This window comes from Struthio camelus, chromosome Z (genome assembly GCF_040807025.1).
Source record: "Struthio camelus isolate bStrCam1 chromosome Z, bStrCam1.hap1, whole genome shotgun sequence".
In the NCBI taxonomy this organism is placed as follows: domain Eukaryota; kingdom Metazoa; phylum Chordata; class Aves; order Struthioniformes; family Struthionidae; genus Struthio; species Struthio camelus.
The window spans coordinates 67,175,413-67,191,000 of NC_090982.1; the positions used below are offsets into that span (position 1 = coordinate 67,175,413).

At 37.5% G+C, this 15,588-nt stretch overlaps 1 protein-coding gene across 14 annotated transcripts in view; it reads left to right on the plus strand.

Moving 5' to 3' along the window:
* LOC104146867 (very long chain fatty acid elongase 7) overlaps window positions 1–15,588 on the plus strand; it is a 54,634-nt gene that overhangs the window by 35,357 nt on the left and 3,689 nt on the right. For 13 of the 14 annotated variants that reach the window (XM_068929040.1, XM_068929036.1, XM_068929037.1 and 10 more), the window contains 6 exons: window positions 3,444–3,537; window positions 5,841–6,031; window positions 8,297–8,377; window positions 9,316–9,372; window positions 11,094–11,199; window positions 14,165–14,301. In XM_068929040.1, the coding sequence (XP_068785141.1) occupies window positions 3,474–3,537; window positions 5,841–6,031; window positions 8,297–8,377; window positions 9,316–9,372; window positions 11,094–11,199; window positions 14,165–14,301 (636 nt within the window). In that variant the 5' untranslated portion in view covers window positions 3,444–3,473. Of the gene's footprint in view, window positions 1–3,443; window positions 3,538–4,315; window positions 4,469–5,840; window positions 6,032–8,296; window positions 8,378–9,315; window positions 9,373–11,093; window positions 11,200–14,164; window positions 14,302–15,588 lie in introns of all 14 variants that reach the window. The other variant, XM_009679133.2, reaches the window with a different exon arrangement.

Genomic DNA, 15,588 nt, shown 5'->3' on the forward strand with positions numbered 1-15,588 from the left:
TGTCAGCTTGCATTGTCAGGATGAGAGAGGATCATACTATGACAGGGAAGAAAAGTCAAATCAGCTCTTGCTCCAAACCTGCAATGAATGATGACCACATTCAGGGCCAGCAACCGCAGCAGAATTTTCTGGATTTTTGAGAGCCTATTTTGAAGCAGTAAATTATTAATTTAGTGTAGGGTTTGGTCAGCAAGTTGAGCTAGCCAGCCTGAGTTCCAGTAAGAACTCTATCACGATGGGAGCAGGAAGGTTGTGAATGTGCCTTGAAGTTATTACCCTATTGTTTTATTGAAGTGCTATATTTAAATATAAGGTGGTTATTTGTATTCAGCGAATATAATTTTATTGAAACATTGAGCCATGCTGTGCACAAGGTGTCTGTAGCTTTTGGTAGAATATCACTGTAGGTGTTTGACATACTGCTGAACTATGTATCTTCTATTTGCTGCGCCATGTCTCTTCATAGCCTTGTGCAACTGAAATAGGAAGATTACTGGATGTTAAGGATAACGTAATCAGTCTAACTCTTTTAATAAAGTATTCATACAATAGATTTTTATTCCCTCCCTCCACCCCTGGGTTGCTGTGATTATCATCAGGCACTCTGCAGTTACTAGGTGTTCAAGACAGCATAGACTTTACATTTGATATCATCCACAGTGTGGCTTATGGAGCAAGATGGTGGGGTATTTATAATTTACCTCTGGCCATAGAATCTCTTTCTCATGTGTGACAGCTATTGCCAAAAAGAGGAGCATCACTGAAGTCTTCCCTAGAAAGGAAGGGGATGTACCCTGCTTCTCCTAATTTTCCAACACCTTTAAAACTGTAGACTTTTGTAACACATTAGTGCCATTGGCAGCAAATCTTGGTCAGAAGGAACATGGACTTCCTCTTGTTGGGTGTGATGAAAGTGAGTGTGCCTGCACATGCTCATTGAACTCAGGTGTGATTGTGCATGTGTGTACATTACAACTGGGAGTAAATGCAGTTGCTGTGGATTTATGGGCACAGCTAGAGCTCAGGATTGTAGAGGAAGTTGTTTATTGATTACAGCAAATGTCTTTGGATCTGATCAATGTGATATGGCTGGAGCAAGGCATCACTGAATAAAAAAATGGTAATAGATTAAGCTGAAATCTTTAAAGAAGTCTAGTTCCTGGTATGCTGTTCTGCTGTAGGCTATATAGATCAGAAAGCGTTTGTTTAAAAAAAAAAAAAAAAAAGTGAAAAGGGGATATTTATACTTCATTTAAATAAAAAAAGGAGTCTTTGATCCCCTTGAAATTGGAGGTTATGCTACAGACTGCAACGCCCATGTGTCGGAGCAATGTTTACTCTATTGGAATGATACGGTCAGTAGTTTGGAGCAAGCAGATTAATTTATGTAAGTAGAAATTGACAGTTGTGTGTATTAAAATCAGAAATACGTTGATGGCTTTCAATAAAGCTTTTGACCGTCAGTAAATGTTCAGAATTGTCTCAGCCATCCCCTGTATCCAAGGTTATGTGGTGAAGAGACTGACGTAGGTCTAGAGTTCAGCTCAGTGTAATAACAGGATACTACTTTTGTGACGTGAGCATTACAGTTAGAAGATTGTGTGAGGGATCATGGGACAGTCCTCTGCTTTTTAGTTGCTGTATCTTTTTTTCTTTGAGCAGCAAGGAGTAAGTTTGCATTTATAGAAGATGTAAAGTAATATATTAAGCTAACAAACAAGAAAAATATATCTTAACTACTTTGTGAAGGATGATAGGCTTGTTGGGTCAATATTCACTTTTCAAGCATCCACAACATTAGTTTTTAGTCTGTAAAGTGCAAGAATTCTAAGGTTGTATCTTAAATGTGGTGGCTATGATGAAATGGGAGCCTCATCACCTCCTCTTTGTTCTTTTGTACTCAAGATACTTCGTGTAGCTCTTCAAATGTATAGGGTGCTGTCTTAGTCAAGGTAGTAGAGAGTATGTGCCTGAAGACAGTCAGCACAAAGGCAGTGGCATTGACTTGGGAAATGCTGGTGCTGGAGAATGGTATTTCTGGAAGATGTGAACTTTAAAGAGAGATTTGCAGAGGGGAACATTTTCTGAACAAGAAGTGGATGCACAGACACATAACCTGGAAGCATAAGTAGGAAAACAAGTGGGTAGCAAAATGGGACCTGGGGAGAGGTAGATCAGAGGGATTCTAATGAAGGCAGCTTTGTGCTGGTATTGTGTCTTGTAATGAAGGGTGGGTGTGGTGTATTTTGAGTTGCTTAAAAACTCTTATGAAATGGGAGTGAGCAAGAGATAAATTTAGATGGGAGTTAAGAGTGAGTTTATTGTGCAGGACTGTGAAGGTGAGGACAAACGGGGAGCTGATGGAGAGCTCTAAGGAGAGAGCAGGGCGAGGAGGGCAGCATCACCATTGGCAGGGCGGGAGAGGCAGGAAGCTGCAGCTGGAGCAGCCTGGTGGAGGCGGGTTGGAGGCTGGAGGAAATGGGCTGCTTGTCAACATGCACTGCTGTCTACAAGGCCAGCAAAGGCAAATTGCGTGCACAGACGTACTGACAGAAATCACGTGGCTAAGTGAGACATGGAAACGGGAATAGGAGAGGCACCATTTGAATGAATATATATATATATAGAGAGAGAGAGAGAGAGAGAGAGAAAGAGAGAGAGAGAGGTTTTCTTAGAGTATTTTCTGAAGGAATGAGATGAAGGGAAGGTTAATGAGTATTTGGTTTTGGAGCAAAAATCAGTATGCACAGAAGCTTATTTCTTTGCTTTACATATGTGGGTGGTGCAGTTTGCAAACTAGATGTGCTGGGTAATTTTTGTGAGTTACTGATATTACTGGTGGTACTATGACACTTCACAGTCCTGATGTGGAAACAGTTGATTCATCAGAGTGTAATTTGCATAGTAAGTATAGCATGACTAATTATTGTATATAAAGGGAGTGTGCAGACATACTGGCATCTTTCTCTCCCTCCCTCCTATCTTACAAATACTTCTTAGTTAGAAAATTTAAGTTCTTGGTAGTAAGAGCAAATGTTGCAAAGCTGTACTTTTCCTCATATCAATGAATTGAACTTTAAATGGAGATGGTAATAAAAATGAATTTAAGCAGCTGCTCTTTATTTAATTTCCCCTTAACTGTAACAGTTACCCACAGCATGGTTTCTTGAGATAACACTTTCTGGCATGGAAGCACCATGTTTGGCATCTAGAGATTACAAAATCATATTGTTACCCGTACCGACTCGGCTATAAATTAGCACCAAACATAGTGTGATGCGATCAGCTACCACTCCCTGGTCAGTGTTTCACTTGCAGTGTGTGGTTAATCTCCATATTTTTCCTATTCTGCCTCCTGAAAATCTTTCCCAAAATCATTTTTGTTTTCATTAATTATCGAAATCCATGTTTCTGTTTTGTTTTTTTTTTTTTTTCCCTTGCAGGCAGCATCATAAAATCTTAATCAAGTGAAAATGGCCTTTAGCAATCTGACATCAAAGGCTGTACTACTTTATGATGAATGGATTAAAGATGCTGGTGAGTCATTTCAGTCTAAAATTTATTAACTTTCAATGATTTTGAATAGCATTGTGTATCTATTCGAAGTGTACTGTTTGTCAGCAACTTAAAGTGCCTTTGTCTTCCTGTAAATGTTTCTTAAGACTTGTGAAGTTACCTATTGACATTATAACTATAAAGAACAGAATAGTTTCTGCAATGAAAATGGAAAAACAAACCCCAGGTACTTATGGACTTAAACCCCAGCGATTCTTCTATAAGGGCTTTCTGGCATGCCAGAAAATAGTACTTTGTATTTTTCTGCACTACTGAACATAAAGCTTTAATTTTTTTTGCAAAACTAGTAATATTTTATCAGTTAATTGAGCTAGGTGCACAACGGTGCTGTATTTTGCTGATGCTAACATAGCAGGTAAAAGAAAGTACAAAACCTGGTGAGTTATGATATTATCTGAAATTACTCCTCAGAGTAATTCACTGTGTCTCACTCCTGTTTAGAAAAGGAACATTATTCTTTTGTTGCAGCTGGTAGAAGGATATTAAACATGCTTTGGTTTAACATTGTTGTTCTGTAGTTCTTCATGTTTATCAAAGAAATGACAGAAGAGATCTCAAGTTTGGGATTAAAACCATCTGTATAAGAGAGATCTGTCAGTGTTCCTCACCACAGTGAGCACACAGTGAAAGGGTTTAACTGATCCTTGGGGAAAATGTGAGAAGCAGTTATAGTCTGATCAATGAAATACCCACCTTAGTCTTTCCAGTGTACCTGAGAACCGTTTCTCTTGTTCTATAGCACCAGACTTGCTGATGTGGCTGTCACATGGGTGAAGTGGACTGGGGCAGGTGGCAGTGCCTTTCTGCTGTGGTGACCCTGGCTTCAGAGCCCAAATTCCTTGTCTCTGCCTACCGGTGCTTGTACCTGGCACCTTGCAAAATACCATTAGAGGTTAGACATGTCTTCTCAGTTTTGGTAGTATCAGTGCAAGGGGTAGGTGCAAAAGAGCAGTCAGTTGTGAAGAGCTGGTGATTCTCTTGCAGTGCTATGTGTACAGATTTCATTTTTTAATCTAATGCCTGGTGCTGTGGTTCACAATCCTTGTTAGTTTGTGGGCAGCAGGATTGAGCACTTTACGGCTGTAAGCAGCATTATATTTTGCTCTCCTTCGTGGTCTTTACTTTAATTTCCAGTGGCTGGAAACAACATCAGAGGGTGTCAGGGATAATATGTTGCTTGAATGTCATGGGCTGAAGATCATTAACCTGGGGCAGTTCAGTCATATATTAAACACTTAACAAAAATTTGCAGTGGTATAATTCCACCCCCAAAATAGAGCAACAGAGCATGAAAGCCGCAGTTTACTGACCCAGTAGTTAAGTTGGGGTCATTCAGAAATGAAACTTCCAAAAGTAGACTTGTTTTTAAAAAAAAAAAAAAAAAAATTCATTTGGTATTCTCCTGATTATGGAGAAATGGTCAGGCCTTTGGTGAGCCAAGCCTCTACGATGGGCCGCAAAGACAGTGAATCATGGTGGAATCTCAGTTGAAACATCTGCTGTGGTCAGCCATGGAGAGAGAGAAAACGTTATGTGCATAGAAGAATGACTCCATCTGCAAAAGTTAAAATCCAAGTGGGCTAACTGGAGAGGAATTTACAGCATTTTTGTCATTTGGAGGCTTATAATATGAAATTGTGTGTTTTATACTGCAGTGAAAGGGTTGACATGTCTGGATTTAATAAACCCAGGCCTCAAGTACTAAGCTACGAATACCGACTGATGGGACAGAACATCTTCTAACTTTGAAATCCGTACTATTACTGTGTCTAACACCCTACTGCTTATAAGGCTTGAGGATTTTGAAGAGTGGGGCTACTTGGTATTCTGTGACCTGAGGTTGGTAAATAAGGTTCCTGCTCCCCCAGAGGAGTGAAGTCTTGCTTGGAGATGCAGCCTCAGTGCTCTGCTTGCCTGTTATCTTCCTCTGCTGCATCCCATGCTGTATTAATGTGTGAAAATGTGAACTTTTCTTGAGGCAGAGCTTTACCCTGAAATTCGGAGTGCTGCTGGTTCTGGAGTGCTGCCTGCCCTCTTGGTTACGAGCGTGAAGGGTTGATGCAGAAGGAAGGCTGGCATCTGGAAGGTGCTAAACCTTGTGAGCCAGTTGATGGTGATTTGCAGCAAATGCTTTCTGCAGCTTGAGAAGTGAACGCAGAACCTTTCTGATTAAGAATCTGTAGCTTTTTAGGACTTTAAGTACTGGAAAGATCTGACTCTTTTTTATTTTTTTTTTTTCCTCCCCCTCTCCTCCGCTCTCCCAGATCCAAGAGTGGAAGGCTGGCTGCTCATGTCTTCACCTTTTCCAACAACCATTATCATTGGAGCATATGTTTATTTTGCCACTTCTTTGGGACCCAAACTCATGGAAAATAAAAAGTCTTTTGAACTCAGGCAGATAATGGTATTTTACAATTTTAGTATAGTAGCCCTCTCCTTATATATGACTTATGAGGTAAGTACAACATTTATTTGTAATGCATTTATACATTTTGTGACTCTAACTACTGCATACCATGTTCTGAGGAATTTATTAATGAAATTCCTCCTCTACAATTCTCCAAAAAGCATTTAGGTTGTTGTAATTACTTTCCTCCAAGGAGTATGCTAAACTAATTGAGCTAATACTTGGAAAAAGTAAGTCAGTCATACCTAGAAAGGAAGATTGTAAAATATTTTATGTGCCATTACATGTCTCTTTAAAAATTACAAATCCTCATAACTTATTTAATTTCCCTGGGCTGGGGCAGGCAAAGTAGATTACATGTTTTTCTTAGCCTGCTGTAATTGTTTCTGTCCTGCTACATGATAGCTGACAGTTTCAACTGATGCTTCATGGACTGATTCAACTTTATAGACTATGCTTAACTGCAGAATAAACTTCAGTTAAATCTGAATTTTCAACTCTAGAGGTTTACAATATCTAATTTTGAGATCTTCATCCTTAAATCTTTAGCACTGACTTTTTAGAAGTAGTAAATACTCTTTCTCTGAGAAGGAATCTTGAGATTTTGCTGTAGTGGGTAGTTCAAACAAATGTTAAGACTTCAAAGTTGGATGGGTTAAATATGGTTATGCAGTGAATGACCTAAAATCCTTAAGCATGAGTGGTACATACCATATAAAAGCTATCATTTAGAACAAGCTTTTAAAACTTAAAGACAGCTAATGGCTGCTTCAATAAAAAAAAAAAAGTAGCTATTTAACAATAGTATTGTGTGAACGATAGTCTTGTGCGTTTGCCTGGTAAAACACCACTGACTGTCTTTGTGTTAAATGTGGTTATATGGCTGTAGCTATTTCGGGTTTGGCAAATTGGTAATGAAAAGTTCCCAGATGATCCCGCCAAATCGACAACCTTTCTGTTAACTCAGTTTGCATAACTTCCATCATGAGTTACAGTGAACTGCTGACTGTTTTTTTTTTTCTAAACAATACTTTAAAGTCCATGCAGCAGCTGCTATTTTGTGTAGTGACTGTTGTGTCAAATGCCATAAATGTTGTGCGAAATGCATGCGTGTTTGTTTTTTTTTTTTAATTCTTTGTTTTGAAAAATCTCCAAGCTGTCTTCTTTTTGTGATTCGGTGATGAGTTTGCTTTTGATTTTAAACCCTTGGAAACTAAACCAAAAATTAAACTTAAATTTAATACTAATACAGTCTTTGATTAATCTGCTGTGAAGGCGCCTATTTTAAAATTTCATGAAAGAATACATAGAGACAGTATAACAGATTGAATCTCAGCCATTGTCTGGCTCTCAGCAAAAAGCTAATTCTTTCCCTCTTTGGATCCAAGCCATTTTGTGGGTGCTTTAGTACTGTGCTGTCTTGATGATATTTCAAATCTTGTTTTATTTAAGCAACTAGTTCTTTAAAAATAAAACAGCTAATGCAGTTATGGACTAAAACCTTCATCTGTCAAGAAAACTGAACTTCCTATCATTCATGAGTGGTGGATTATGATGATTAATCCATGACAGGTATTTTTTAAACACACGTAACATCTAGTAGTCCTAGTGGCTGGCGGGAGTGTGAACCAAGAGCAATTTTAACAATGTTGCTCTTGTCCAAGTTTTAATATATTCCAAGAGAAAAGATTATGTGTGATACTTGTTACATAGAGTCCACTGGTCCTGTACCTCTACTTTTGATTGTAAAGCCTTAGCTTCTCGTGCATCTTGTCAGTGAAAGACTAATTGCATTAATTAAGCAAAATTTTAGAAACTGTGAGGCCAAAAATATAGTGCATATTGGTTCTTTCCTTGTCTTAATGACTTTAAACTATGCTTTTCTGTTTTACTGTTTTCTTAAGTATTGAGATGTTTGGCTCTAATAACCATTTTCAAAAATTTAAAAATGGTTGATTTTCTTTTGTGACCTGATTTACACAATAAGATGGTTATTCAGCATTTGTTTTGAGTTGTAGCTGTTTATCCTCTTCAGTTATTAAAACTGAGATAAAAGGAGGGACAGAGAAGATTCTCATCCATAGGTGTGGTCTTGGAATTAGAAATGTATTAAACTGTAACAGCAAAGGGTTTTATGATAGCTAGCCCACATAGAGGTAGATGACTGACAAGGTTGCTGATTCAACAAGTTTTTAATGTTGTTTCTTTCTCATGCTTAGTGATTGTGAAAGTCAACTGAAATGAATGAATCTTTCGTAAGTCATACAGTAAACTTTTTTCCTTTTTTTTTTTTTTTTTTTTTTTGCGCCACAGTTTCTTATGTCAGGCTGGGCCACAGGGTATTCATTCCGGTGTGATATTGTTGACTACTCAAGGTCACCTACAGCTCTCAGAGTAAGTTGCCAAATGTAAGGCCAAATTGTTATGCTACGCTAACTTTGTTTTTGGAACTCCTTTTTGAGCAACGAAGTGCATTGCTGTAGAGTGGAATGCACTAAACAAAAATGCCCTTTGCATAATGGAGAGCATGTGAGTTAACTGAAGGGTTAGGTTGTTTAGGAAAAAAGGAATAAACAATGTATTTTTTGGCTTGTTCATCATGGTTTTACAATTCCATAAGGATTAAGGAATGTTTTATGTTTTTTAAAAAAAAAAAAGCAGACAAAACACTATATAATTAAATAGCTTTCTGTCAACTTTGAGACACCATATACTTGTCCATATACTTTCATGTTATATAGTTACTTATTATTCCTGCAGCTTGCATGTTGGGATTTGTGATTGTTGGGATTTGTGATTGTTGGGATTTGTGATTGTTGGGATTTGTGATTGTTGGGATTTGTGATTGTTGGGATTTGTGATTGTTGGGATTTGTGATTGTTGGGATTTGTGATTGTTGGGATTTGTGATTGTTGGGATTTGTGATTGTTGGGATTTGTGATTGTTGGGATTTGTGATTGTTGGGATTTGTGATTGTTGGGATTTGTGATTGTTGGGATTTGTGATTGTTGGGATTTGTGATTGTTGGGATTTGTGATTGTTGGGATTTGTGATTGTTGGGATTTGTGATTGTTGGGATTTGTGATTGTTGGGATTTGTGATTGTTGGGATTTGTGATTGTTGGGATTTGTGATTGTTGGGATTTGTGATTGTTGGGATTTGTGATTGTTGGGATTTGTGATTGTTGGGATTTGTGATTGTTGGGATTTGTGATTGTTGGGATTTGTGATTGTTGGGATTTGTGATTGTTGGGATTTGTGATTGTTGGGATTTGTGATTGTTGGGATTTGTGATTGTTGGGATTTGACTATTTTTGGTTTTTATTCTTGCAGATGGTACGAGTTTGTTGGCTTTACTATTTTTCCAAGTTTATTGAATTATTAGACACTGTAAGTACTCGTAAACTAATAAATTAAGTAGTGATGTTTCCTCTTCACAATTAAAGCACCAGTGCTGCTGCAGAGGCAGAGGGCATGAATTGCTCATTTATGAGCCCTCAGACCTTCAGTTATTGGAATACCATCAAAGTGTTTACTCTTGTTACCTCTTCTCATCTCCTTGTCCCATTACACTGTTGTTCCTTGATTATCAGGGAAAAAGTTAATTTGTGAAAGATAGCTTTAAGAAAGAGGAAGCCCTCAAAAATTGTCTGCTTAACAGCTGAATACACCAAGCTGTTGCATTACAGAGATACTTGTCTCAACACTGACTACTGCAGATTAAAATTGGCATTGGCTATGTTGAATTTTGCTCCATAATATCTTCAGATTTTAGCTTCCACCTTCTGAATGTTTGCATCGACAACTCTGAGTACACCATGAATTGCCATACCCACCTGCTTCAAATTCACATGTATACCTTGGTTGATGGGCCAATGTTAGTCCTATACTCTAAGCTGTTTCAAAGAAAGTCTGGGCAGCAATACATTAAAGCAGAGTGCGGGCCTTACTTGCCCCCTCCAGCTGTCTGCCTTCTCCTCTCTGAGCCTGACACCTTCTAGTAGGGCTGGTTTAGCGTTTCTCACACCAGCTTCTGAATGTTGGAGCTGGCTGTGATTTCAGATTGCCTTATTGTGTCAGGCACAATAATGGTGATTCAGGAGCTGACTAATGAGCAGTTAGGATGCCCTACACTCAACAAGAAGAGTTACCCATTAACTTTCATCTGCAAAAACTCATGATTGAACACCTGAAGATCATACTGACAGGGCCAAATGGAATGCTGATGGAAGGACCGGGAATGCTGAAACTGGAAAAGCCTGACCAATTTAGTGCTCTCTGTACCTTTACTACCCAGTGGTTAGGTTTTCCCTTTGTAATTAGCCCTGGGCCTGAAAAAAAATCTTTTAAATTTTATTCTGAATTTTCCCAGTCGGGTACCTGTTTCTCAGTAGCTTTTTTGGTGTTATAGTTAAGGTAATTTCTTGGCTGTATTTAACAGGCAGTTGTTTCCAAATGTTTTCCCTGGCACACCAGACTCTTCTTTTCCACTGTGTTCATTTTCTTGTCCCCTGACTCTACACTTCTCATGACCTGATTTCTCCTGATACAGTTTTCTTGATGAATCTTCCCTTAACACTTCTCTCTGTGTCTGTCCTTTTAAATGTGGCTGGTCAATATCCATTAAGAAATACTTACATTTCTTCTTCCTAATGCTATCTTTTTCTACGGGTAGCTAAGTCAGGGTTCATAGCAAAGTACTATTTCCCTAACTTAATATTTTTTCCTGTTCGTATCTGTAGCTACTCCTTCAGTTACTCTTTCTAAATGGTTTTTTATTAGTAGCTCAAGGAACTTAAAATCTGATGTTTTCAGCTACTTTTCAGTCCAAACAAGTCCATCTTACACTCTCCATTGTAGTCATTGATGATGACTCAACCTTGGACATTTGCTCTCAAAAGCCAGAGAAAACTTTGATAAATTTTGGTGGATTTTACTTACTGGTTTGATTTTATGGAAAATTTGCTACTCAAGTCCAGTGCCTCAGTTTCTCTTCTCATGAGACAGCAACTGTGAAGAATTGTTAATTGTATAGTAGTGAGCATACAGTTTTTGATAAGTCTGGGCTTGTATATCTTCTGTAACGTTCTGTTTATTAAAATATGTTTCAGATATTTTTTGTTCTGCGTAAGAAAAACAGCCAAGTTACATTCCTGCATGTCTTTCATCATTCCATCATGCCATGGACCTGGTGGTTTGGAGTCAAATTTGCTGCAGGTAGTGGAATGACAGTTTAAGTTGTACATATCTTCTGGTAGCAAAAGTTTTTAAAAAAAAAAAAAAAAAAAAAAAAGACAAATGTATTTAAAGAACAGCATTAAAAAGCTTGCAAACATCAATGTTAAGTATATAGTCTATAGTTTTCATGTAACAGTGGAGATCACCATACATTACAATTTTTTGAATGGATGAGAAGTACTCATTTTTATTTGACAGCATTTTGTGCACATATGCTTTCTGCTAGGGGACGAAGGTGCAAAGGAGAGAGGCATGTATAAACCAAGAGCATTTTCACATGAAAATAAAAATCTGATTGCAAAATCAGACGTCCTGGAGGAGAAGTGTGGGTAGATGTTCTGCCAAAACTTAGACATCTGTCCCTTGAAGTGTAAGAATTGAACTGGAGGGGAGAAGTGTGCACTCATTGTTCTTAGCATCCTTTGTTTTGCCTGCTTTAGAAGTTATTCAGGCTTTGTTGCAGTTATTTTTACTGGCCTTGGATCACATAATTGGGAGCTTATTTATAATACTCTGGCTCTCACAGACCTACTAAGATATTTTCTGGGCCTTATTTATTATATAAGCTTAGGCTGTATCCACATTTGAATTGTGTTGAACTGAAATTCTTTGTCCAGTTCTTCCTCTAGCTTGCTTTCACTTTCTCCTTCGCCCCTCTGAGTCCTTTTTTTTTTTTTTCCCTGCTTAAACCTTTCTAATCCCCTTCCCTCTACTGGTCTCTCTGAAGATGAAAAAAGAGGCATCCTTGCATTTCATTTACTGGAAATGCATCTTTCTATGCTATCGTGTTAGTGTGTAACACTAATAAATATAGCATGCCATGAGAATATCCTGGTGACCATAGAGTGGAGAAATGTACAGTCTAGTAATATATCTGTAGGAATTTTTTTTGTAGCATTCAGCATGAGCAGAAGGAGTGTTCACCAGAGGGTAGGATTTTTGTACATATTTTTTCATTCATGTTCATATTATTTTTCACCCCAGAAAACAGGTGACAAATTGGTGAAAAGGACTATTGCTTATTAAATCAGATCTGTTAATGCTTGTTTTATGAATTTAAAAAAAAAGGCCCTGAAAGCAGTCAAGAAGGTTGGTAGGTAGGGTCTTTTGAAGGTGTCCAGTGTGCAGATTTTCCTAGTGTGTAAAGGGATATACTTTTGCTGTAGCTGTCTAGCTTCTATTACTGAGAAGTTGATGTCTTGAGCATGTCTGTCTTAAATGTTCCTGAGTAACTGATATTTTAATTTAATGATGAAATGGTAAGGTTTTCTCAATGTGGAGTTCAGTATGTTTTTAGATTTGCTAAGAATTGCCAGCAACTAATAGTCCCTCCTTGTCCACCTTGAAAAGTTTCCATTTTAGGTGATTAACTTTCTGACTTTTATCTGAACATCAGATCAGTATACCAGATACAGGCTTAGCATCAGATTAAAATTTCCCATGTGAAAATTTGACAAATACTTTCTGCAAAGTGTGCAAGATCTGTTTTGTCCTCTGATAATGATATTCCCTCATATTCATGAAGAGCTGTGGGTTTTTTTCCTAACACTCTATTGTTTATCTTTATACTAATCTTCCCAAATATTGTTCTGATAACTGAAAATTGTTTCCAGGAATTTCAGTCCTGTTGATGCTGCTCTTGTATTCAGTTTCATCACTGTTCGTCCTCCCTTCTAAACAGAGGTATTATGGTCTCTACTGATGAAGCTTTGGAACCTGTTTTTAAAAAACAATGGGTTTGGGAAAAGAGAGGAGGATTTCTCTCTGACATAAGCACCATTGTACAATTCCCTATTTATGTGTGGTGTTGCTTTTTGGAGCACACTTTTGTACGGTTGCTTAGGTTTTTTTTTCCTTTTTTTCCTCTACTTTAACTATTTTGTTTTTCACTTTGGAATATCCACTGCACAGGCCAGAAAGTATGTATGTTTGGACTGTAGAAACACTTCAAATTATTTTCAGAAATGTAAGTAGCTAAATAGCAAAGAGAGTTTACAGTCACAGCTGAAGCTGTGTGATCTACGAAGCTGAAAGGCTAGTGTGAGCTACTAAAATCACAAAATAAATTTTATTTTAAACTTGAATGATTGTTAATGGAAAATTGGCTTTTGGTTACAAAAATTTCTCATTGTGTTTGGCTTTCATGACTCTTTTTTTTCCTTGGTACTCAATATTTTCATGTTTATATTTCAGAAATACTTTCCTGTCTGTATATACCACTTCTTGGATCATTTTTACCTATAATTTTTTGTGTTCATTAAAATAGAATTACTCTTGGCAGGATCATCTAATTCCATGTTTGATCCACAGGAGAAGGAAACATTTCCTTGCTCACTTTTTGAAATGTTTCTATCTCACCAGTTTGTTTGCCCCAAAGCAGGGGGTTACTTGGCCTTAAATTTTATTTCCCCTGTCAGTGTGGTTTTGAGATGGAGCATGGATTTGTGGGACTTTCACTTGCATCATGACTCCCAAAACTTACTATCTAAACTGTGATTCCTTCTCTGGAAATCTCTGTTGGGTGGAGAACTTATCTTCTAGATCTGTGCTAAGTTCATCATAATGCCTAGAAAAGAAGCATAAAGCAGGAGGAGCATTGTTACCACTAAATTCTCTGACCCTCCTTCATGTATATATTTTAATGAAAAAAACAAAGGAACAAAAAAAAGGCACTAACACTTCTTGCATGTACTTAGGTCATTTAGGCTTTATCTCTGTTTTGGAAATGATTAGATAGGCCTTTACTGAGAAAGGAAACTGCTGAGACCCTTCAGAATTGGCATCAACACAATTCAGGTTAAACACTTATAAGGGCTAATCAAAGTCTGTAGGTTTTGGAATACATTTTTTTTTTCTCCCTCACTCAAAACAAAGTGCCAGGACTCCTGAGATGGCTTTTTAAATACCTGATGCAATAATGCTACCATATTTTGTTCTTCCGCAGGTGGTTTAGGAACGTTTCATGCTTTGTTGAACTGTATTGTACATGCCATCATGTACACTTACTATGGACTCTGCTCTTTGGGACCAGCCTATCATAAATATTTGTGGTGGAAAAAATACATGACAACTATACAGCTTGTGAGTAATTTTCTGTTTGGCCTGAACATCTCTCAGAAGGCTGGCTAACTAATGCAGACTTTATGCAGTAAAATTTCTACTTTGTTTTAGTTAAGTTCATACATTATATATAGCTTACAGTTGGTACAAGAGTTTTACTCATGCTTTAACTGAGTAAAGGAAAAAGTGTGAGTGCCACTCAAATCTGCTGACTTCAGCATTTGCAGTAATCACTGAGATTTACACACAAGAGGTTTTCAGTTATGCAGTACTTGGTGATAAATTTACAAAACTCACTGCCTGTGTAAAAATGATTAGAATGTAAGTTTTCACCAAGAAAACATATGAATAACTTATTAATATACAGAATACACATGTAAATAGTAATGAGTAAAGAAAAAAGTGTCACCTTAGGTATTTATTAAGAATTTCTTGTCCAGTCTTTCACATAAATTGTTTGATTTTTAAATAAGTTACTTCTCTTTAATTCAGAACCTTAAAAAATGTTCTTGCGGTAATTGCATTAACTGTTCTGTCAGCATTAGATCACTTTGAAATGGTTACTGCTCTGGTTGCTTTTTCACACCCTGCTTTTTTATAGTTGAATTCTCAAAACTCTGATTCTGATTAAACTATTTGTTTGGCCTGACCAAAGAGACTTCTGCTGGTGGAGGAGGGAAAGGAGCAGGGAGAAGTAACCATGGCTGGTAACTGCTTATACCAGGTCTGGTGTCAGTGGAAGAGTTCCTGTTAACTAAGGATGATTTAGCTTGAACAATTATAACCTGTTTAAAGTCTTTTTGTCCTGGTGCTACTACCTGTGGATTATTAACTTTCCTTTTATGTGGAACTCTTTTCTTTAAAATCCTTCATTAAATTGTTTCTTGGGACCTGCAGACCTTTGTGTAACAAGACATTCTGTAAGGTAGAGAGGGAGGAAATGTATGTTCACCAGTCCTGCTGGGCTGTTTTTTCAAAAGGAGCTTCACGTTTGTCACTAGTCAGACACGTCTGTTTTTTGTTTCTTCTCTGATCTGGGAAGTGCAGACTTCCTTTCCCCTAGTAAGGGTTTCCCCATGCTGCTTGCAATTCGCTTTCAGTTTATCCCAGGACTTTCCCTTCTTTATTCTGTGAAAAGGTTTTCCAGTGGAGTAAAATTGGGGGGGGGGGGGGGGAACTCTAAAGGTTCATCTCTATAGTGGACAAAGACTCCTCAACTCTGTGTTCTTTCTGTATGCGAGGTACGATGAATCTTTTTAAATGTGTATAGTAAGTTTGTCTTTTATTTTAAAAATACTTATTTTTCCT